General features: G+C 38.3%; 1 protein-coding gene across 6 annotated transcripts in view; it reads right to left on the bottom strand.

Annotated features, from left to right (window-relative positions):
* Positions 1 to 26,314, bottom strand: part of MECOM (MDS1 and EVI1 complex locus) — a 572,118-nt gene that overhangs the window by 273,886 nt on the left and 271,918 nt on the right. For all 6 annotated transcript variants that reach the window (XM_081955568.1, XM_081955570.1, XM_081955569.1 and 3 more), the window contains exon 2: positions 24,784 to 25,118. In XM_081955568.1, coding sequence (XP_081811694.1) covers positions 24,784 to 25,118 — 335 coding nt within the window. The remainder of the gene's footprint in view (positions 1 to 24,783; positions 25,119 to 26,314) is intronic.

Raw genomic sequence — 26,314 nt, 5'->3', positions numbered from 1 at the left:
AAAGACACAACGTTTTAACAGATTAACAGAGTTGGAAGGGATGTCATAGGTTATCTAGCCCAATCCCCCACTCAAGCAGGAGACCGTACACCATTTCTGACAAATGGCACTCCAATCTCTTCTTGAAAGTCTCAAGTGATGAAGCTCCCACAACTTCCAAGGACAAGCTGTTCCATTGGTTGATTGTTCTCACTGTCTCACTTGTTAGCTGAAAAACTGACACCCCGAGTTCAAGACCCAAGTGGTGCGCGACGGGGTGAGCTCCCATTATTTGTTCCAGCTCCTGCCAACCTATCAGTTCAAAAGTATGTGAATGCGAGTAGATAAATAGGTACCACTTTGGTGGAAGGTAACAATGTTCTGTGTGCCTCAGTGTATGGCAGTGATGGCGAACCTTTTAGACACTGAATGCCCAAACTGCCCATGTGTGCATGCCCAAACTGAAAGGTGCACGGGCCCGCCAAAGTGCATATGCACGGATACGTGCACATGCGCAGCAGAGACCTGAAGAATAGCTGGCTGGCGGGAGGCAAAAGCATCCCAACACCGGCAGCGCAGCAAGAGGTAAGATCTTTTTCTTTCGTGAGCTTTTGTTTCATTTGCAGGGAAACAGAAACTTACAAAAGAAATGCCATTGAGATTTGAACTGGGGCAATGGCGCACAAGCCAGCAGAGGGGGCTCTGTGTGCCACCTCCAGCACGCTTGCCATAGGGTCGCCATCCCGGGTGTATAGTCATGGAGGCTACATGAACATGGAACAATGTTGCCACCCTCAATTAAGAAACAGGGATGGGCATCACCCCTTAGAGTTAGACATGACCCGACAAGGGAAACTTAGCTTTATCTTTATGTTAGCATGCAGGCAACATGAATTGGACATCATTATGGATTCTACTGGACCCCTATGATTCATGGACATGTCACATTTATAAGGAATCCTTGTTGCTGGCAGTGGTGGGTTGCTGCCGGTTCGGATCGGTACAGCTGTACCGGTAGTGGCCGGGAGCAGCTGAGAGCGTACCAGTACACGGGTGGGCTCTATACAGCTCTAGAGCCCACCCGTGCTCTATAGCTGTATTTATGCCCAAAGGCACATTGCACACGCATGCACAGCTTGTGGTGCATGTGCGAGCCCCAAGAAGCAGCTTGTTGTCGCAGGGGGTGGTGGATTGCACATGCATGTACAGCGCACATCAGGCACGTGCACGAACAGAGTGTGATCAGCGTATCAGTAGTGACCGTAGGAGCAACCAATCACTGGTTGCTGGGCATAGAATTCCTTTCACACTGTTTCTAGAATTTAGAGTTTAAATTTTATATTTATTTTATATTTATATTTATATGAGGAACCAAATTCTATATTTGTGTTCATGCTAATCTGCTAAATCTGGGGACTAGGGTGCTGGTTTTTTTAAAAAAAATCTTAGATATAATAATTTCCAAGCAGTCTGCAGATTTATTTTATACAACAAGGTTGCACACGGCCTTACCGTCCTCCTTTCTCTGTCAGAATCTACTACTGGTCCATTACGTAACACGAGGATGTGGGTGGTTATTGGCCATATGCTTCTTTTCATATCTTGCTCTGAAGTCAACAACTTGCATACTTTGACTGCAAGCATTTCATTTCCTGCAGTGCCGTCTTGATCATCCATTTCATCTCGGGATGACATTTCTATGGATGGTAGTAATTTTCACAAAAAGGAAAATATGATAAATGCTAAAAACTACTGCAGAGCCACATAATTGTGTGTCAAGGTGATTCCCTAGCATGAGTTCGCTTTTTCATATTTCTTACTTGCTCCTAATGCATCTTCAGTAGGCATGCAAACTGTCAGCCATTTTAGTTAACGATCTCAATTTTGTATGTCAACCTGAATTCAGCTGGTTCTTTCCAGAGCAGTAATATTATCAGTCTTGTCTTGAGAAGGGGAGGGGCAGGGGGAAGTCTCATAAAATCATTCTTGAGCAATTGCAAAAAGGGACAGATTTCCACGCCTGATGAAGAATGGAAATACCTCAAATTTATTTGTATAATTCTGTTTCGTAAATTTGCAAAGTATGCCATTAAAAATGCAAACAAGTTACTCTTTCCAATTTGTTCTTATATGTATGTGCACACGTCAGGAAATAAATATATTTCTTTCAGCTTTCCGCAAAATTGTTTTGTCCAGACTGTCTATTGATTATTTTTAGTGGTTTATTACTATAACGTTGTTGTTGTTAGTTGCAAAGTCGTATCCAACCCATCGCGACCCAATGGACAACGTTCCTCCAGGCCTTCCTGTCCTCTACCATCCTCTGGAGTCTATTTAAGCTCACGCCTACTGCTTCAGTGACTCCATCCAGCCACTTCATTCTCTGCTGTCCCTTCTTCATTTGCCCTCAATCTTTCCCAGCATTAGGCTCTTCTCCAGTGAGTCCTTCCTTCCTTCAGGGTTAATCTCCTCTAGGACTGACCAGTTGATCATCTTGCAGTCCAAGGGACTGACAGGAGTCTTCTCCAGCATTGTACAACCATATAAATGTTCCAAAGGTGTTTTTTCAAGAGGCAATTGCACTTTCTGGTTTTTTTTTTTGAAGATGTTTTGCTTCTCATGCAAGAATCTTCTTCAGCTCTGTCTGGATGGTGGGGAATAAAAAGATTTATATTCCTTGCAAACAGTTGGTTATTTGCATTCTTTTAGACAGTCACTGAAGCCACTTGGAGGCTTATCTGTACCCTCAGGATCACTAGATGGGTATGGAGCCTTCTTGGAACTGCTGAAGGGAAACATCTTCAAAGAAAAACCAGAAAGTCCAGTTGCCTCTTGAAAAAGCACCTTTGGGACAACTATGACCTGGATGACTGAGAATCTCCACAGATGTTTTATTTGTAGGAGAACAATCCACCATAAAAAGTTTAAAATCAGTGAAAAGAAGGAAAGGTTCAAAAAAGGTGTCAATGCCCTGGGTGCTGTTCTTGAACAGACCTCTCCAACAATGCATTATGTATGGGATGTCCAAACTTGGGAACTTTAAGACTTGTGGACTTCAACTCCCAGAATTCTGGGAGTTGAAGTCCACAAGTCTTAAAGTTCCCAAGTTTGGACACCCCTGCATTATGTGGTAGAAGTGAAGTTGCTGTTCCTGGATTTCTCAACCAATAGTAAATGTACTAACCAGGATTTTTGAGAATTAGTCTCAAACTGCCCTTGGATGGTGCCAAAGTAGAGATCTTTAATTTTAAGGGGCTTTTCTAGATGTTTTCTTTGGCTTATGTCCTAAGACCATAACAAATTGTATTTTCCTCTATAAACAAGCACAACCACTATTCTTGTCAAATCATTTTGGTGCCTTCCCATCCATCTCTGAGATGAAACCATGCCCACATCCTGATTATGGCCTTTTTAATACGTTCGGAGCAGTGGAATATTTAATGTGGGCTCATCCTATTTGAGAAGTTAATGCTATGATTTCTTGCTAACCACCTCCGTGAAATCTCTTTTTTTCCCTCTTCGGGACCAAAATATGATATTTTGCCAAGGCATTGTAACTTCATCCTTTTCCTGTGACTATTAACATGTTCTTGCCGTCTATCTTTACATCAACCCCTCTACACCTCCCCAGCTTCTGATATGCATTTGGTAACAATCAAGTTCTTATTTTAAGGAGCCTGAAGATAAGGTATCTGTGAGTTCCACACTTGGGGTAATTGATCACATTTGTTTCCTGTGCATAGGTTAGAGTCCTCTGCCTCATTCCACTTGGAATGTTTCTCATTATCCTCTGCCTTGTTAGCCTGGTAGAAATGGTCTACCGTAGTGAGTGAAAACAGGACGATACTATTACAAACCGCATCTAATCACCAATGGCAGCTTGTCTCTTTCTCTGGGAACTTTAGTACACTTAAATGTCTTTTTGTGAAGCCTCCTATGGTTTGATGCATGTGATCCAGAGGGGAGGGGGAGGAATAATTTTATTCTGAGATTGTATATGTGCAGAGGGATTCCTGCTTTTCTTAATATTCTTGGTTAAAGTGAACAACCTATCGATCTAAATAAAAGTTTGCCTAAAGAGAGTTTCTTAATTTCTCCTGTCTCTTCAACTGATTCTGGAAGAGTAGTCCTTGGAGAAGTTAAGAATTTTGCATATATAGGGTTATATAGAAGTACGAACTCTGATTCCAGTTGTATAATTTGCAAACTGTATTATGGATTAAAATTCCTGCATCCCTCTGAAGAATGTACTTAGCGTGGAAAGGTGAATCCTTCTGCTACCCTTCAATCACAGCTGTGGGTAGGACAAAACTTTGTGGGAATAATTAATCTCTTTTAAATACTGATACTTAGAATGCATCCCAAATCTGTGTTTCAACATCATGCTGTTCAGGAAAAGTGACCAAATTGTAGGAAACAATTATATTTAAAAAGCAATTTGAAAATGTATGTTTTCTTTGCAATGATAAATAAGTGACAGGGATTTATGGCAAAGGCTTTAGAAATGAAAAAAAAAACATATACTGAGAAGTGTGTTATAATGTCCAGTTTTTTTAAGTGTCTGGTTTATACCTGAATCTTTGTCATTGGAATCTAACTTGTCTCAACTTCATGGACATGTCAATTTTAAGGTATATTTTCCCTTGTCATCTTACTTGAAAACAGACTGCGTATTTCCCATATCTTTTTTAAAAAATGTATTTAAAGGTTTTCTAAATATATGGTAAATACATTAAATATATTGATACATTGGATATTAGCACAAATTTCATAGAGAAATATTGCTTTAACAATTCTTAATTTAACAGACTTTAGATATAATGTAATGTAAATTTGTGCTCAGATTTAACCCCCTGAAATAATAAGCCAGTTGATCCTAAAGTCACTCCAGACAATTGATGTTATTTATATAATCTGAATAATTTATGGAATGAAGTAGTTGATATTTCCATGTTGTTTACATCCATTTATATCCCTTGTGCCAATTTTCACTATTCACACAATAGTTTTTTTATATGATTTTCCATTCTATTTACAACAATTCTGCAAAAAATTTCAATTGCTCCAAAAGACATAAAAACATAAATTATCTCACACAAATGATTTACATTTGGATTTAATACTAAATCCTACAAAGAATCTACTAAATTGAGCTTTACTTCATGTCCATATTTCAATCTCACATTATCATCTAGACTTTAGGGGTCACAACTCTTGCCAAATTCTATTATTTCATCTAAATGTTGATAGCCAGGGCATGTGATGCTATACGTTCCCCTAATTTTGATGTTTATATGAAGAATTTATCTGCATAATTAATCCCTGCTGTATATAGTTTAGATAAATCTAAACAGATAAACGGAGAGCCTTATAGATCTCATAACTTACTGGAACATGTGAATTCAGAGAGAAAATATACTGTACTGTAGTACAGTGTAGGTGAGATTTGACTCCTATCTCCAAATTGGAATAAAGCCCATGAAAAAAAGAGAAAAGAATAGTGTTGACAGTCTCTAATTAAGTACACTGAGAAGTTAGCATTTTAGTGGATTGTTTCCTGGATTCCACCATTAGCGAAAGTCTTTGAGAGGTTTGCATGCAAGAGCCAAATCAAATCAAATAATGATTTCTCCCTCTTATAATCTGGGTGTGGTTTGGGGATTTGGGCCTTCCACAGTTGTAGACACGGCTTCAGGCCCTTTAGCTTTCATTCATTGTTTGAATGTTTTTGGTAATTAGCATTAGGGCATAAGCAGGAGTAGGCTTCAAAAATTTCAGCAACAGGTTCTCTGTCCAGTTGCTGGCTGGGTGTGGCCTTGGTGGGCAAGGCCTAGTTGGCCTCCTGCACCATGACCGGGGGGGGGCGTTTTCACCTTCTCCAAGATCCAGAGCCTTTCCTTGAGACTTTGGGAGGGCGAAAACTGCTCCAAAGGCCCATTTTTCATACTCTCCAAGGCTCTGCACTTATCTCTCATCCAAAATGGGCCATGTGGAGACTCCTAAGAGGGGCAGGCAGGGGTGGGGTGTATGGGGTGGGCATGATGGGTGGGGCCAGCCTGGGGTGGGATTTGGAGGTTCTCCGAACTGGCCATAATGTTAGCTATGGGTTCTCTCGAACCAATGGTGGATTCCTACTGGTTCGGACTGGTTCAGCCAAACCGGTAGTGGTTTGGCAGCCTGGGTCGATGGAACTGGCAGTGACCCAGGCCTACCACACCCCAAACCGGTTCTCCAGGCGGTGCTGTAGGCGCATCTTGTTTTTTAGTTCTGCACATATGCAGAACAATTTTAACTGTACTGCGCATGCACCTACAGCACACACACGAGCGAACTGTCAGTAGTGCCTGCTGGAGTTCCCCTGTCCCGAACCCAGGAGAACCCATAGCAGCTCACCCCTTGGCATAAGTGTTTTGAAAAACAGTAAACGTGCTTCAGCCCCATGCTGTATTAGCGACAACATGGCTGCAATTTTTATTCTTCTTACATTTTTATTTTTACTTATAAATGACTAAATGCTTGTGGGCAAGAGTGTGTGTGTGTGTGTGTATGTCCCCATAAAAATTGGATTCTTATTTGTATTTTGCTGGAAGTTGGTTTCTTTGATAGTGTATTTGATGAGACTTCAGATAAAAAAAAAACATAAGAGCAATCTCTCAGACAATTGTATGACACCAATTCTATTGAAATTTCAAAAGGTGCCCTTTTTTTTGGCTATTCTCCCAGACTATGGGCAAGATGAGTCTTGTAAAATGTTCATATTATTTCTTCTGATAAGAGTTTTTTTAATGTATGCATATATATTATATATTCTAGCTGGAGGATTTTGCAATGTTGAAGTCCACATATTTTAAAGCTGATGAGGTAAAAAAGTACCCAGAATCAGGCATTTATTAAGTCAATGTAGTAAGTAAACCAACAAATATATTAAGAAATATTGTTGTAGTATATTGAATTTTTTGCCTTATTTTAAAGAAATCATCTATACCTTCCAGGCAGTTCCCCCAATGTACCGTGTAATTTTTTTTCTTTTATTTCATTTCTTGTGTGACAAAGTAGAAATCAAAATAATCACTGATTGATAACCTTTCCCAGATAAAAGCTTCTGAAGAGTTACCACATTTTTCTTGGGCTTAATAAGGTCAGTGACATGAAAAGTTCCACCATTTCCTCCCCTATCATTAGCTTGAAATGACTTCTTTTTTTAAAAAAACTTTCTCTTCCACTAGATTTTGCCTAATTAGGAAGTTAATTTCCTCCCCTCTGCTGGGAGTCTTTTCATAGCAGAAAAATCCCACTCATAGAAGAATAAAATAAAATTGCTATGATTTCCTGGCCAATATTCTTTAGCTTAGTTGTTGTCATTATTCATCTCAGTGTCAACTTGTTCCACATTTGAAGAGATGGGTTAGAATTAATCTTCCCCCAATCTGATGTCTTCCAGAAATGGCCATAATTTGGAAAAATGAAACAACCTTCCAAATATTTCAGAACTGAAACAATGCTGGTTTTCTTCCAGTTCGAAGGAAAAAAATACAATGTCAACAGAGAGTAGTCTATTGATTCTGGCCACTTATAATCTACTTTAATTTAGTCAACAGTACAGGAGGTTTTTTTTTTTCCAAATACAGTTCTACTCAATCCGTCAGCAACAACTCTTGAAATTTCATTTTGAAAACATTTTAAATTTCCTTTCCAATTAAGCCTAAATTTTGTTGAGGTCATGGGTACATCCATGTCTTTCTGGTTTTTTTCCCCAAAACTGCTTTCTTCTATGATTTCTCTCCCCCCCCCTCAATTTTTCAGATTATGCAATATATGTACACTTGGGATTTCTCATCCAAATTCCAACCAAGCCAAATCTACTTACCTTCCGAGCCTAGTCATGGTGAGGCCTATCCTTGCCATCAGTATCTTTTACTAGTTAAAAATTGCTGTAACATTTAATGTTACCTGGTGTATAAAGCATCTGCAAGAAAACCACCAAGCTCAGAGAGCACCAAGGAGCCTGCATTTCAACTATGATCTATGGATATTCTCTCTTATCAGTACATTATATACTTTCAAATGGTTTAAGCACAGTTTTTAGCCATTAAGACTTTATAGTTTTGATCTTTCAGTGTATAAAATCAAGAAGCTGTCTGTGGGAACTATTCACTGTAGCATAGCAAGCGAATACTTTTACATTAAACTGCCTATATATTTGAATTGCCTTTCTAGTCCATCTGCAGGCTCAGACACTGGCTTGCCATTAATTCTAGTTTGAAATTCTGCAAACAAGACACAGGAGTCAAATAATTACACTCCCCTGGAGTCTCGCCCCTTAGCGCGTCCACCTGTAGCCAGACTGAGATTGCCTCCCAGTGCAATGAATTAGCACTTTAAGCTGATTAGAACAGCTTGGCACAACTCTTTTTTATTGACACAATGAAGAGAGGACAGAAAAGCATCTGAAATGAGAAAATCATTTCCATGCTGACTGAATTAAAAGGATAAAAGTTCTCTTTGCATTTGTAGTATTCAGTTGGTGGGGTGGGGGGGGGGGCGTGAGGTGAGGGGGTAGGAAGCCACTTAAGAGATCACAATAGATCTGAGCAGACAGATGGAATACAAAACTTTAGAATGAGGATGACAAGCAACTAAACATATTTTAAATCATTTTGTTGTGTGCATAATTTCAGTCATTGTTTAGCTCCAGCCTTTTGGTAAAACAAATCAATAATAATGCACTATTTTTATTTGCTTAGATTACTTACATTACCTCTTTTTTAAAGAACATACTATATTGTTCTATAATAGGCTTGGCAGCAAACCTAAATTGGACTTAAACAAATGCTTCTTGTGTTTCTTGGTTCACGGCAGTGAATTAATGTAGTTTAATATATGGATAGCAATAATATAAAAACATCTATTCCCAAGAAGGCTTAAATAGATTCTAAATCATGAACATTAGCTGACATTATTTAACAGAAAATAAACTAACTGAAACACAGTGTATCAGGGAAATGTATGAGCCTGTGTCATTACCAAGAGTTATTAAATTTCAGTTTACTCTAACAATAATAGGAAAACAAATATAGACAGTGAGGGATTCCTGTGTTTAATTTGTATAATTATTTTCAAAACAAATGTACAATTTCATTCATGAGCTTCAAACTCAAAGCTATTTATCTCATTTTTTTGTTAGGTAACTTTTTAAAAAAGTAATCCATTAAACATTTCACAATAAACCCTTAATTAGTTTGCAGTTATTTTAAATGTAATGTTGTCTAATATAATTACCTTTTCTAGACAACATGATTATGATGCATACTTATGTGGAAAAAATTACTCAATATTGTTCTTCTAAGAATTAACCAGCAATTTAAAAATATGTAAGTGTATATTGTTTGTTCAGATTTTTCTCAGTAGGAAAAGCCCTAAAATAAATTAAAATTAAATTAATTTTAAAAAGTGTCTATTGGTAAATCCATACAAAATAAAAAGCAGGAAAATTATTCCAAATGTTTCCCTGATTTCTCTAAAACTTTATGGCAACAATCAGTCTGAACCTAATTATTACAATTTTATCTTTACATAAATGTAAATTACATTTACATTTATGTAATGTAAAATATACATTACAATTTTATCTTTAGCATAAATGTTACTTTAATTTGGGTTTCCCCTTTTCTTCATGTTAGTTTTTCTTCAGTCCTAATTGTCCAGATGTGTTATTAATAGAAACAGAATGGTTTTTCTATGAAACAAAGCAGCAAAAGCTATAGAGAATTGTTGCAATAATATACAAAAGAAAGGTATATAGAATCTTAATGGTTTGAGTAATAGTTGTGCTAATATATTAATAAAGCAGCTCAATTAAACAAAGAAAGCTTATCTAAATAACGACTTAAAATCCAAGCCTATGGTAAGAAAGCATATTAAAATGTGTAACATTTATAAAAGAATTATACCTCCTTTAAAAGTGCACAATTTTTGTCAAAAGAGTTTGGGAAAAGCAATTTTATTTTATTTTTTAAATTATATTCCCCATTTTTATTATAAGAAATAAATTTAGCATTAGCCTCCATGTGATTCAGAATCAAAGGCTGAACTAATTTGGAGAAGCCATCTTTCATTCCACTTAAATATAACCAGTTTCCCGCTTTTTTTGAGACCTGGCTCCAATATGTCCCATGTTTTTAGAAATGTTAAGGTGGAAATCCCAGTAAAGATTTCACTTTCTGAAAGGTTGGCTGACACAGCATTTGGTTAACAGTCATACCGTGAAACCTTGAACTAGATTCCCATTGTAGAAACATTACCGATAGCCACATCACCCCTCGAGATGAAGAAAATGCAAGGTTAAGTGTTCAAGATCATACAGTGGGTGACAAAATAGGAATTACTCCAAAAGGTTATTTCTCCCTTCTTTCCCACCTCTGAAGGACTGGGCTAAGCAGTAAAGATATAAAAAGCATGAATAGAAAGCATTAGGATATTTTAACAAATTCAACGTAGTGTAACTTTGCTGACAGCTTGTCACATTTCACCGAGTCTTGATCTGGAATCCTGTGATAACATCTGCATTCATTCAGGGCGAAAAGCTTGGCTTACTAGGGAAGGAGGGTGGGGAGGGAGGGGGAGAAAGAGAAAGGGAGGGAGGGAGGAAGAAAAACAGAAAGAAGGAAAGAGAAAGAAGAAAGAGAGAGAATGAAGAAAGTGTGAGAGTGAAAAAGAAAGGAAAAGAAATAGAGGGGGGAAACAAAGAAGAAAGAGGAAAGAGAAAGAAAGAAAGAAAGAAAGAAAGAAAGAAAGAAAGAAAGAAAGAAAGAAAGGAAGGAAGGAAGGAAGGAAAGAGAGGGGAGAAAGAAAAAAGACAGAAGGAAAGAGAAAGGAAGGAAGGAAGGAAGGAAGGAAGGAAGGAAGGAAGGAAGGAAGGAAGGAAGGAAGAAAGAAAGAAAGAAAGTTCTGCCATACAAAGTTTTAGTATTCTGTCAATTCTGACATGTCATCTGAATTTTTTTGAATCACTAAACACTTTTGGAACTCTGGTTCCTGTTATCATCTCTCCATTTCTATAGTCAGCAATGCTGGAAAAAAACCTCTTAAAATCTGAAGACAAGGTACTGGCTGGCAGCTTTCTTCTCGTTGTTGTCTAATCCTCAAGCCCTCATTCATGCTCACTGTTAATCTCTTAAGGCATTATAAAACTGTTAGACAAAGAAATGTGAATACCTCTGCTCTCTGCAAGAATGGGAGGAAACCAAGGAGAATCTGGATCATGCTAAGCTTTTCTTTGCTGCCCAGAAACGATAAACTTAAATTGATTGCATCACATTTTTTTATAGTTCTCAGACACTGTTGGAACACAGGGGAACAGTAAGCATCAGCAAGACTGGAGAGAGGAAAGACTATTTCAGCATTTTTAGCCAGATCTCTGCCGTGCAAAATCACAATCAGTGCATTTGAGTTTTAATCCACTCCTTAATGACTCAACATTATGGTTTAATTTTGATGGCTCTGAAAATCGTCACGTCTTGTTATAAATTTCTGCCATGCGCGGACTTAAGGAAAGATGTCTTAGCCTCAGATAATGATAAAGCTGGCCATCAGCAAATGGTTACAGGTAGTCCTTGCTTACTAACCGCTCATTCAGCGACCATTCAATGTTATGACATTGATGACTGGTCCTTGAACCTGTGGCTGTCACATTGTCCCTGTAGTGATGTGATGGTGACCTGAGCTTTACAACAGTGGCAGCATCTCCTTTTCACATAATTCTCAATTTCAACCTTCACAGCCATCTTCCAACAAGCAAAGCCAATAAGAAGTCACAAGTCACCATCACAAGACATCATATACCTAATGACCCCATGCTGAACAGAACAAAATCTTTGCCATTCTTGCCAGTGATGGTGGTTGATATTTCACATGTAGTGCATTGGTTCAGGGCTATTGGATTGACGTGCAAGCAACCTCATGCAAAGCAAAAAACCACACAACCCGACTCTTTAAGTTTTGGTAGCACAGCTGTCATCACACATGTCCCAAAAACCTGCCTGCAAATGCCAGAGCCCCCAGGAACAGCATAAAAAGAACACTCTTGGCACAATCATCAGCCAAGAGGGTCTCCTTTCAGCTGAATGTGATGGAATAAAACATTAATAAGTGGTAAATACTGCATTTCATGCTTCTGAACTTTCAAAGCAGGGATGAGATATTTGCAGACAGCTCTCAAGCCCCCTAAAAATTCATCACTGAAACCATCCACTAAGACAAAAGTAATTTTCTTTGAGAGCAAAAAATGTCAAGTAGAGATGTCCCAAAGATGCTTTTTCAAGAGGCAACTGGACTTTCTGTTTCTTTCTTTCTGAAGAGGTTTCAGTTCTCATCCAAGAAACGTCTTCAGTTTCACTTCTAGGATGAGAAGCAAAAGGTCTTCAAAGAAAAACCAGAAAGTCCAGTTGCCTCTTGAAAAAGCACTTTTGGGACAACCATGACCTGGACGACTGAGAGTCTCTACAGACATCAAATAGAGATGCTATGCTAAACTTCTATAGGCAACACACATTTTAACACAAATGATTTGACAAGAGCTGAAAACCCCATTCCTGTCATATTTGGCGGCCATGCCTTTGCTGATTCATACCATCCCGAGAGATGGTTTTCAAAGAAAGAGGCAGTCCTAAGCCTCTCCCTCCTCAAAGATATCTGCTTCTTGTTTAAGTTGTTGGGATCACCATGGGTATCTGCATGGAACAAGGGAGCAAATGACAAAAACGAATGCTACAATTAACACCATTTTATCAGCAGTTGGCATGGAAGTATGTAAGGTTGACCTTTGCTCAATGACACCGTCATGAGTCAATTTATCAGCATCCCAGGTTCTTACATATATTGCTGCTGATCACTGCACACAAATATGGACATGGCATTCTTATACACGGAGCTTACAACGTTAAATTGACAAAGACCTATCCTTATTGATGTGCACCGCAATACCTTGGAGGCCCAGGGGCCACGTGTTTGATAGCCCTGTTCTAGATGGTATCATAAAGGTCCATGAGCTACAATATATAGTGCTCAAGAGTTGCTTCAGGAAAGGAGAACAATACCAATTCTTCAGAGCTTTCTATGGAACCAAAATGCCAAGGCCAAACTCCAACCGAAACAAGTAATGACCAAAGCCACTGTTAGTGAGTCATTGTTAATTTACCAAACGAGGGGTCCAGATTTGCCTCTCCTAAAGAATGTCACACTTTCCCAGTACGTATTTGTGCTCTGTCTCTTCCCTGTTTGTTGAGCCATCAAAACACACCTTTGTTTCATTTTGCATTCAATTTTCACCTCTGACCTAAGAAACTAGTGGTAGTCTTCCTGAACTTTATTGCCTGTTAATAGACTGCGGGCTCTCTTTTCACGGTTACAGAAATCCAAAGAAAAGACATTTAATTAAAGCCTCACAAAGCCCACATCTGAAAAGCAAAGTCAGTGTGCTATTTAAAAAAGAAAAAGAAAGGAAGGAAGGGAAAAAGAATATTATCTTTGAGGTGCTTTTGATATTCTACAAGTTTGTGCCACCCTTTCAACAAATAAGAAAGACATCACTGATTTAATTATCTTCCTAGGGAACAATAGCATAACAAGCTGAATAGCACCAGATGATTGATCTGAATCATTTATCTTCCCTTTCCATCTATCTACACATTTTGTTTCTTTTAAGGTGTCAGGCTGATGTCCATGCCACAGAGCAGTTCAGTGCTTTCATCAAACACCTGATCATTCATATATATGTGTGTGTGTGTGTGTGTGGGTGTGGGTGTTGTATTTGTGCTGATAAATAAACATTTGTGCTAAATATTTGTGCTAAATATCAGCACAAATACAACACAAATGTAACAAAGGCAACATTAAAAATATGGTTTTCTGCCTAGCTGGTCTCCTGGAGTGAGCCGAAGGACAGAAAAGGGAAGCAGAGTGTTCCCTCCCATATTTGGGCATACCAGGGGTTGTGACACAACACACACACACACACACATATTCATTTCCCACTTTCTTTCTCATTTAGGTACAGATTACAGGTTTTGTTGCTGTTGTTTAATCAAAGGTAGCCAGAGTATTTATTCTTTTTCTTATTGTTTTGAGAGCTGAAGCAATATCGTAACCTCCCAAAGATTTTGTTTCACTTAGGGGACGACTTTATCATTACCACATGTTCTTGCAGATATTATTTTATATTAAGAGGCATTATTCGAGAGGGGCTAGCAGCAACCTTGGAAAAAAAAAACCACAAATGCCTTAAATTCTATTTTATAAAGAACTTGATAATCATTTTGAACACCTTTTCTCTCCCTCTTTTTGACAAGAGCAATAAACTCTGCTTAGTACAGACAGGCATTGAATATTCCAAGTCAACTACGTTGCTTAAGGAAACATGCTCAAACAATCAGCTTTTGACAGCTGCATCTCCTGTTATTTACAATGGCCATCACAGTAATAACTCACTATTTCTATATTAATAAGGCAGTGAAATTTATTATGATGGTATTGAAAAGTTATTAAGTACTGCATCCCAAGTGACAAAGTGCCACAGCACTGTCACTATCCAAAAGCAGTTGCCCATCCATCACCAGCCATTCCAGATGGTCTTGCATCTTTATCGCTCCCAGGTTGGTGACATCACCTGTTCACCCCCTCAAAATTGATGATGAAAGCAAACAGATCTATCTTACTTACATTTACCAAATCAATTTAATTTTACAGGCTGTGGCTTAGTGACATATTGACTGTTTTCCTTAATGGCATCTACTGTACTTAAAGCAAGGAACTCATCTTTGAATCCTGGCTTGCAATGTGTCCTTTCATAATAAATTTTTTTATCATGCATTTATTTAATGGGAAAAATTATGTCTTGGTGTTACTGATCTTTAATTCAGTTTTTCCTTCCTTCCTTCCTGCCTTCCTTTTCAAATTTTGTATCTTCCTAAATGATAGCTAAACAATATAACTTTTTTTTAAAAAAGCAAACTGTAACGCTCTCTACATGGGGCTCCCCTTGGGACGCGCCCGAAGACTGCAGCTAGTTCAGAACGCAGCCGCGCGGGTAGTCATGGGGAGTACTAGGTACTCCCATGTAACACCTCTCCTGCGCGAGCTGCACTGGCTGCCTGTGGTCTTTCGGGTGCGTTTCAAGGTTCTGGTTACCATCTTTAAAGCGCTCCATGGCACAGGGCCTAGTTACTTGCGGGATCGCATCCTCCCACACACATCCCTGCGGCCAATTCGCTCTCACAGGGAGGGGCTTCTCCTGGTGCCGTCCACTAGGCAATGCCAACGGGCGACACCGAGGAGTAGGGCCTTCTCTGTGATGGGCCCAACCCTCTGGAATGACCTCCCCCCCCGACATTAGAACCACTACTGACCTCCGCTCCTTCCGACAGAAACTGAAGACTCACCTGTTCCGACTGGCTGGTCTGGCATAATTATAATGTTTTCCTCCTGGCATACACACTTTTATTGGTTTTTAGAGGGATTGTCTCTTTTAAATTTAATTTTACAGAATATTGGGATTTCAAATTTTGTATATCTTGATTTATTTATTCAGCTGTACAGTTTGGCATATCTTTTATCCTCCTCACATATCTATTTATTTAATAATTTTAACTTGTTGTATTTTTGCTACGGACTGTGAACCGCCCCGAGTCCCTTTTGGGAGAGTGGGCGGTCTATAAGTGCTAATAAATAAATAAATAAATAAATAAACTAGATCTTCTGCTATCTTTTCATTGACTATCTTTTTCTTCCCTGTTACCTTGAGAATCCACTTTTCTTCCCTGTTACCTTGAGAATCCACTTTTAAGTAGCTACATTCTTAAAAACAAGATCATTCATAAGGTGTAAAAATTGTACTAACCTCACCCCCCTTGCCAGATTATAACTGGAATTTAACCACATCCATTGCTGTTATTTATCCCCAAAACAGCATCTGGTAGTAGAGTCCTCCACTCCTCTGCTCACAACAGAATACCTTATACCGCCAAACTTGAAATTTTGGGCTTAGACAACTTAGAACTACACCACCTTTGGTCTGACCTGAGCATTATCTGCTACATTGTCCTACCTGTCAATGACTACTTCAGCTTCAACCGCAACAATATCCAAGCACACAATCAATAAAAAAGTAACATAAACTGCTCCAAACTCAATTGCAGAAAATACGACTTCATCAACAGAGTGGCCAATGCCTGGAATGCACTACCTGATTCTGTAGTTTCATCCCCAAAGCCCCATAACTTTAACCTTAGACTGTCTACTGTTGACCTCACTCCATTCCTAAGAGGTCCATAAAGGGGGGGGGGGCTGCATAAGTGCACCAACATGCCTACTGTCCCTCTCCTATTTTCCCACTTATTTGTATCCATTTCTTGTATTCATAATCATGTTTGTACTTATATCTGTTATCTTATACAACATGCTTGACAAAATAAATAAAATTAAAACATTTAAAAAAAGAGACACAAGAGACCATTCCAGTGTGAAAGGTATTGGCAGCGATTCTTCATCACCGTTGTAATAGCAAAAGCGATAGCGCTTAAACTTATATACCGCTTTACAGTGCTTTACAGCACTCTCTAAGCAGTTTATAGAGTCAGCATATTGCCCCCAACAATCTGGGTCCTCATTTTACCGACCTCAGAAGGATGGAAGTCTGAGTCAACCTTGGGCCAGTGAGAATCAAACTGCTGGCAGTCAGCAGAATTTAGCTTCAATATTACATTCTAACCGCTGCACCACCATGGTTCTGTAATTCTAGTTCATCTAATGCAACTGAATGGAGGGAAATATATAAGGAAATACTATTTTATCCAGAATATGGTGAAGCTTTGAGATTCAGTCTACACTGTCCTGCAATTTGAATAGGAAGGAAGATAAATTCTTGGATGATGAGTTCTAATCTTGATGAATATATATATATATATATATATATATATATATATATATATATGTGTGTGTGTGTGTGTGTGTGTGTGTGTGTGTGTGTGTGTGTGTGTGTTATATTTGTACTGATAAATAAATAAAGGGAGACTAGTATAGATCTATTTCGAGCTAATTAGCTCTCATCAGCTAGCCATACCCTTACTGGGATTTGAATACATACATACATACATACATACATACATACATACATACATACATACATACATACATACATATATATATATATGCATATACATACATACACACACTGTCCATATGGAACAGAATGCTGAGCTAATAGGCCATTGAACTCATCCTATGTTCAATTATCTGTTTATCTACCAGCTCTATTCTTGCTTCACATCTTGAAACAACACAGCACAAGAAGCATGAAGATGGAAAGGAGGCGAGAACCAAATGAGAGGATAAATGGCTGCCTATCTCAGCCTGCATTATGCCTGCCAAACTTCAAGACCATGATAGAAAACATCTTCCCCTTCTCCAGTACTAAGGGGAGGGGAACTGGGAAAGATGTTTTGCATGCACCACTCCCTGAAATGCTTTCATTCCCCATTTCCCTCAGGATTTTTTGAGAAAGGAAAATGCTAGCTGTGACTGTGGATTGCCTTACTGCATATCAAAAACTAAGAGGAAAAAGGTGTGGGAATAAAAGGGCAGCTACCTGGAAGGGAGAAGAGCAAGTGGTGAGTTGCAAATACGAAGCAGGAGAAAGGGAAAATGATGAGGGTGCCCGGTGTCATTTCCCTTCAGCAACCATTGTTTTGTTTTGTTTTCATGCGTGTAATGAGTTTGACTGTGTTCGGGAGCCTCCAGAGCCTCTCTTCTCCAAGAAGAATTTAGTCTGCCCTAGAGTGTACAGCAAAAAAGACAATGTGTATTTTCCTGGACTGGTTCTCTTACCCTAGTCCCAATTTCTCGTCCCTCCATAATTCTCCAAAGGCAACAAGGAAGCTTTCCCATTAATTCTGAACTCTAGCCAAGCCCTCCCCAAACCAACATTTAAGTACTGAGAAAGGAGGAGTGTTTGGGAGCTTGATTAGCTAGAAGGACAGTAAAAAAAAAAACCTAGTCCTCCCATCCCATCAGGAGTACCATATTTCCTGTAATCTGTGTAATCAGAGACAAAATATTTAGTCCAACTCTTTCACTGAAAAATAAAAAGATCTAAATCATGCATCAGGGAACATAGTTCAATATGTCAGTATGACCCAGGGGGTTTCAATTAGCCTTTGAACGTGTATATACATATTATGTTTTGCTTCTGCTGTTTACACATCACTATAATTTATAATTCGAGGGTTGGCTGTGAGAAGGGCTTGATGTTTTGCCCTAGTCTAGAAAACTAGTAGCAAAGCAAAATATATTACAATCCAACTGTAATATATAATAATTAGGATACGAAAGAAAGTTACAAGTCATCAAACAGATGAGAGATCCCATTCTTTCGTACATTTTTTTTTCTCATTCCGATGATTCCTGCCAAAGTTAAGTTTTCAGTAGACGCTCATTAGGAATAGCAAACATGATAAATACCACTAGCAATCTGAGTTGGTTGTTTCAAATGATTCATCCTTACTCATTTTTAATGTGATGTACTGATCTCAATATTCATTAGTAAATTAAATATATTGTTTACAAATGCTATAATAGTTCTAAGTAATTCTATTCTCACATTTACTAAAGTGACAGAAGGTCAATTTTGTCTAATCATCCCCACTATAGGTATGAATTATACCTTGGAAGTTCCATACAATACAATAGCAGAGTTGGAAGGGACCTTGGAGGTCTTCTAGTCCAACCCCTGCCTAGGCAGGAAACCCTATACCGTTTCAGACAAATGGCTATCCAACATCCTATTCTTTATTTTTATGCATTCAGTTACCATTTCATACATGACTTTTATCATAACCAGTATTGAAAGCACAACCAAGAAAAAAGAGGTGACATTAGATATAAAGATGACTTCATATAATTTCATATAAAGATGACTTCGTATAATTTAGCATTTTAAAACAATTATTAAAATTGAATCAATATTCAATAATAAGCAAAGGTGGACAATATGGTAAGAATTATACTCAGAATATACAATTTGTAATGCAAATTGTTTAATAGCAATATCACTTAGACTTATATATCACTTCATAGTGCTGTACAACCCTCTCTAAGCCTTTTACAGATTATTTCCCCTAACAATCTAGGTCCTCATTTTACCGAACTTGGAAGGCTCAGTCAACCTTGAGCCCATCAGAATTGAGCTCCTAGCAGTGAGCAGAATCAGCATGCAATGTTGCATTCTAACCACTATGCACTACAAGTAATGAATGCGGAACATAAAAACATAGGGCAGGAAGTCTATATTGTATGTATTCATTTTATGATGAATTGTCATCCAGAATTGTTGAGTGTTATAAAATTGCCACTATATATTTAAAAATAACCCAATTCTGATTATTGTATTTTTGTATTTTCAGCACATTCTTTGTTAGCATGGATTCTCTATTTTGCTAATTTGTTATAGCATGATATATCATTAAAAAAATTTGAGCAATTTTCTCATAGTGTAATATTTGCAATAAATGTAATATTTATCTTCCATTAGTTTTTCCATTGTTATATAACAATTTTCCTGTTTATTTATTTATTTGTTTGTTTGTTTGTTTGTTTGTTTGTTTCGATTTATCAGTCGCCCCCTCTCCGCAAAGGGACTCGGGGCGACGTACAATTAAATCAAAATACAAGTGTGGCATGGAGGAGGTGACATCAATATTAACAGTCAAATACAAACGGAAGCCACTAGGTTCAAATAAATAACAATAAATTAAAACAATTAAAACAGTTAAAAAAAACCAAAATTTACGTTTACAATATTAAAATATTAAAATTGCCAGGGAGGTTAGGAGGTTCTAGTTAAGCCAGGCCGGCTAGTTGGAACAGGTGGGTCTTGAGTTTTGTGCGGAAGGAGCGGAGATCGGTCGTTGTCCTGATATCTGGGGGGAGGTCATTCCAGAGGGCTGGGCCCATCACAGAGAAGGCCCTATTCCTGGGTGCCGCCCTCCGACACTGCCTGGTGGACGGCACCCAGAGGAGTCCCTCTCTGTGAGAGCGAATTGGTCGCAGGGATTGTGTTTATATTCTATGTCCACTTGATAACCATCCATTTAATAATAAAATCTTTGACTTGTTCAGTTTCTGAGTCATACTTCATTAGCAAGTTATAAATAAGTGTAATATTTTAGATGTTAAACATATAGAATAAACAAGTGATATATTAATGTATTGAATGGCTATTCAGACACATACTGTAATAAAATATTGGTATACCATTATCCCAAAGTCAAAAGAATGCAGATATTTCTAATAATAGGTGACAGGCTTCAAAGTGGCATTTTCAAATACACATATGATACAAGGGAAACCAACTGGGATTCTCAATTGGCTAGGCTTCCCTGTTGAGAGGACATTGGGTAACAAGCTACAATCTCAGGACTTGAAAATATTTGATGCGATAATATTGATATTAGTCAAAGGTTAGGATTCTACTTTATAATATATCTGAATTAGATTTTTTTTAAAAAAAATACTGTTATCCGTAAATATTCAAATTCATTTGTGATCTTTGGCTTATGGCAAGTGGGGAGGGAGCAAGTCATTGATAGACATCCATGGCAAGATTTACTTAAAAGTTACTATCCTCTTTAAACCATAGCACTTTTTATTAGCAATAGCACTTAAACTTATATGCCACTTCATAGTGCTTTTACAGCCCTCTCTAAGTGGTTTAAAGAGTCAACATATTGCCCCCAACAATCTGGGTCCTCCTTTTACTCACCTTGGAAGGATGGAAGGCTGAGTCAACCTTGAGCCTGGTGAGATTTGAACTGCTGAACTGCAGCTAGCAGTCTGCTGAAGTAGCCTGTAGTACTGCACTCTAACCACTATGCCACCTTGGCACTTATTAGATTGTTAAGCAGATGTAGCCACCTAGCAGGCAATCCAATTGTGCTTAACCTCTCTGTGGCCTTGTCATCAAGGCCTATGAATAACCAAAGAAAATGTATTCCTGAATATGATTTCTGCAGTATGAATAGTGCCTCCCTATTCTACCCTGAAATACGGATGAAATTGGATGCCAGCTGACTATTTCTGGATCAGAAAAATGACCGAACACAAATTATATTCTTTTCCAAACAGGCATTCAGACAGATTAACAAGGTAAAAATAATATTCTAGTAGAAATGCTCTATATCAAGGATGTCAAACCCATGTTGTCATGGCGGCATCACGTGATATATCAGGACTTTTCCCCTTCACTAAACTGGGCGTGGGCGTGGCCAGCATGTGACGCATCCGGCCCATGGGCTGGGAGTTTGACAGCCCTGCTCTATATCTATCTTAATAGCCTGGGGCACGTTGTCAAATTTTATTCATATTATTTCACTAAATAATTAAATGCAATTATCTCTATTACAACATATTTAACTTTTACTAGAGCATTTTTGGCTTCGTGTTTCCTTCATGTTAGATTTCTTCTGTTTTCACTTTCCTAATTTACAGCCCAAGCAGTCACATCCTCATGTTAATCCTAAACCACTGGAGATAGCTAGGAATCCATAAACACGGCTGAGAAACCACGGAACGGGAGAAATCAAAATTTTGAACAAGCTGAGCAAATCCTTATGTCTATGTGTATACAAATATAGGCAAATTATATGAATACTGGGGAAATATCTGCCAGTTTATGCATTTCGCAAAAGATTGTTCCCACGTTATGGAATCCTGAACTGAAATTGTATTTATGAATAATTAGCTGTTTTCATTTGGGGGAAAAAATAGCTGGCATTTTCAATCTGATCTCTTTCTTGATTAGAAAACAGACAGCTCTCTTTTTCCCATGCTTGATTCAATGGACATTCGGCTTGCTGGCAAAATACTAAACCATAATGACAAACTGCAAAAAAGCTTGACCTCCGACTTAGTCCAATAACCTTTTGTTCGATTTGTGCTTCAGTCAACCAATATCTGATTAGATGATGCTGGCTTTGGACTCAGGAACTAAGATAAAATTCAGATTTATAGCTTTTCGTTCAAGTTCCTCCACAGCACTTTAATTATGACCTGAGCATAGGTATGTTTGGTTTGGTTGATTTGGATTTATATGCCGCCCTTCTCCAAAGGGACTCAGGGCGGCGTACAACATTAAAAAACACACATCTCAAAAGTTTGAAAAGTCACAACTTTTTATTTTAACCCAAAACCCATTTAAAATAGCTGAATAGCTGATGAGAAAATATGCATTCCCTTGATTTTACAAATATATATTGGCCAAATCTACCCCAAATCATGACTGGTTTATTATGTAGATAGAATATTGGCCTATGCACAAACTTTGGTATAGTGGCTTATTATTTTCAACCCAGCAACTTTTTAAACCGCTGTTTTTTTCCCCCCACCAAACATTTTGGCGAAACACAATTTTATTTTCATTACTACTAGTAGTTTTAAGAAGAATTCTTCAAATAATCAATATTCTATGTGTTACTCTCCATTTACAACTTGTAAAACGAGGTTCATTCTCCTGCAAACTCCAGATCCGGCTGTAATGCAGACTACAAATATGATTACACAGTTTGTACTGTACACGTCAAGCATGGATCTCAATTGGTTTCAGTATCCCATTTTTACCTCAGAGGTTCATATCTCTCGTCCCATCAGCCTTATGCATTGCCTCCAGGAAATCAACTAGTTCATATGAAACTCTCCTTGTGAACTAAGAGGTGATATGCTTGAGAAGCCATGACCTTCCTAACTCTGACTGAAGCACAAAAAATAAAGTGATAAAGAGCCACCTTGTGGCTTTTCTGCAAATACAAAAGAGGTGGGAGGGGAGATGTTTAAGCATAGTTTTCTCTCTTTTAAAAGTGACTCAGAGGAATTAATGGATGGCCCTGATAAATAAGAGGCTTCACTGTTTTATCACTGGCAACAATTAGATATAGAAAAATACTTCAGGAAACCTTCCTTCCTTCCTTCCTTCCTTCCTTCCTTCCTTCCTTCCTTCCTTCCTTCCTTCCTTCCTTCCTTCCCAGGCTGCCCATCCCAGTACCATTTGGGTGTCTTAAGACAACTTTTGTGAGGCTCTTAAATGTTGCTCAGGATTTTTTTCAAAAAATAGATTGTCTGATATTAAAAGCCAAAGTTAAACCTGGTTGTTGCATTTGAAGGCCTGGCATGATGGTAAAGGTAAGGGCTCCCCTTGCACACATGTGCTAGTCGTTCCTGACTCTAGGGGGTGGTACTCATCTCCATTTCAAAGCCGAAAAGCCAGTGCTGTCCGAAGACATTCTCCATGGTCATATGGCTGACATGACTAAACAGGTGCATGGAATGCTGTTACCTTCCCACCATAGTGGTTCCTATTTTTCTACTTGCATTTTTACATGCTTACGAATTGCTAGATTGGCAGAAGCTGGGACAAGTAACAGGAGCTCACTACATGGCGCTAGGGATTCTAACCACTGAACTGCTGACCTTTCTGATCAACAAGCTCAGTGTCTTAGCCACTGAGCCACCATGTTGGTAGCTGCGGCCAATTCATGATATGGAGAAAAGATGAATTAACTCAGGGTATGCTGCTGTAGCTTGATAAGCCATCAGACCAGGAAGAAAGGATTACTAAATCTTTATTTGCGTAAGGACAAGGATGTCCTTTTAATGGATGGCTTTTCTTTCACAAAATACTATGGTCACAAATACCATAATACCTCTGTTGCTATTCGTAGTTGCTAGAAGAGATCCCCAACTCTGAGGAAATATAGCAGGGGTGACTATTCTTTCATGCTAAAAAATTCTGAATAATTCCTGAAAATAAAAAAAGTCTACATATTTTCTATTGTGAGCTGCAGATAAGCTTACTATTATATCTTGGAATTTTTTTCTCCATCACTATTCACTTTTTTAAAAGGCTTTTCAAAAATATTTATAGGAGATATAGAATAACAGAGTTGAAAGTGACCTTTGAGATCTTCTAGTCCAACCCCCTGCTTAGGCAAAAAATCCTATACCACAACAGACAAATGGTTATCCAACATCTTCTTAAAGACTTCCAGTGTTGGAGCATTCACAACTTCTGGTGGTAAGCTGTTCCACTGATTAATTGTTCTAACGGTCAGGGAATTTCTCCTCAGTTCTAAGTTGCTTCTCTCCTTGATTAGTTTCCTCCCATTGCTTCTTGTTCTACCCTCAGGTGCCTTGGAGAATAGTTTGACTCCCTCTTCTTTGTGGCAACCTCTGTGATATTGGAACACTGCTATCATGTCTCCCCTAGTCCTTCTTTTCGTTAAACTAGACATACCCAGTTCCTGCAACCATTTTTCATATGTTTTAGTCTCCAGTCCCCTAATCATCATTTAGTTGTCCAAATTCTATAAGTTACATGCATTGTACAAAAATCTTCATTTGGTTAATTAAAATGTTCAAATAACAACTCATTCTTTTCCTGTGAAAAATTCCAGACATTACCAACAGAAATCAGCAAAAAACAAACAAACCCCAAACTGTCAAAGCAAATTACATTGTGTTCACTTTTCCTTATATTCTGATATTCAGCCCAACAGAGATATTTGAATCTGTAACCCAGAAGTTGTTTTTTTTTCTTTAGCAAATGGTTGTATTTATCAGTAAAAATTTGGCTTTTTGATTCAAAGTAAACAGAATTTCCACTGGGAAGACAGGCAGAAGAGAAATAGAATAAATAGTAAAAATAACAAGAGTATTGATAACAGATAGTTAACTGATAATAAACTACAATGACAGATATTGTCCTACCTCCCATCCATTATTGGAGTTTTTAAGACTTTGTTGATGTTCTCCTACATATGGTCCAAATCTTTCACCTACTTCAATCTTCTGTTTTGTCCATATCCCTAATCCGGCTCCAGGTATATTTGACTCTCGAAGCTCAAACTCTGATGGAATTGGGATGTCATCAGGAATATATATTTGAGCTTTATAAGGAGATCCCTCCTTTGGTGTGAAGGCTTCACTTGATGTTGCTGGAGAAGACCGTTCACAGATACTGAGTGACAAAGTGCTTGGCTCCCCATCATTTTCAGGAGTTTCTTCTACTGGAATTTCAGGGAAACTCTGGTAGAAACTTTCATCTGAAAAGGATTCAAAACATCAAGAGCAAGATGACAAGATGTGCTTGAAAAGTAATTTTAATGTTATCCCCCTAAAATTGTACACCTTCATATTTTATTTATATAACTGTTTATAATTATTGTTTGGTAGGTATGGGTGGCTCTCAAGATATTATTGAATCCCATTATCCATCAACATAGTCAGCATAGCCTATGGCAGTGATGGCAAATCTCTGGCACGCGTGCCACAGGTGGCATCCAGGCCCTTTCTGTGGGCACGCAAGCCGTCACCCCAGTTCAGCTCTGCTGCGCATACGTGCACACATACCAGCCAGCTGGTCTTCAGGTCTCTGCTGTGCATGCATGACTGGAGGGGATGCATGGTGTGTGCATGCATCCAGGGGAGGCAGGGCGCATGCAGGGCCCCATGTGCGCATGCGTGGGGGGTATGCACAGGGGCCGTGCACACATTGCATTTTGGGGATTTGGGGGAGCGCACACATTCACATTCATGCACATGCGCTTTGGACACTCGGTCCGGAAAAGGTTAGCGATCACTGGCTAATCTTTACAACCCAACAAAATTGCCCATTCCTGTCTTAGTAGAAAGCATTCTTTTCCTGAGAGTGAGCCAATCATTGGCGTCAATGAATGAGAGGGGACATTTGTGATTGGCCAATTCTCAGGAACATCATGAATATGTAGTAGATGGTATAGAAGAATCAACTCCTACCATGCCACAGCATTTGACAATACGTAGCCTGAAAATTTTACCTTTGAAATTCATTCAATATATTTCCCCTGTAATATAAATATCTTGGAAGCTGATATATGCAATATACTTCCCAGCATATACTTATGTTTAAGAGAGTGTCTTATAAACAGAGTTGCTATTTGTTTTACATTCATGTAATGACCTAACTCATAAATAACTATAAGACAAATTTAAAAATTAGCAGGAAAAGGATGTGTAAATAAATAAATATGCAAATGGTTTACCAAAAACGCCTGCTAGAACACAGCACTCTTTAAAGCATAGGCAAGGGGGCCAGACAAACCTGTTTTGACAAGCTAGTCTTCAGCTGGGAACTGCAATTAAAATATCCTCTCTATTTGGCCCACTAATTGCACTTCTATTGATGAAAAGATTTCAGAAACTGAGTATAGATTTGTAGTCCTCTACAGCTGAACACACTTCTCCAAATTTCATCATTTTA

Source organism: Natrix helvetica (assembly GCF_964273705.1).
Source record: "Natrix helvetica genome assembly, chromosome: 5".
NCBI classification, from domain to species: Eukaryota; Metazoa; Chordata; class Lepidosauria; order Squamata; family Natricidae; genus Natrix; species Natrix helvetica.
This window is presented reverse-complemented; position numbering and strand designations above follow the sequence as displayed.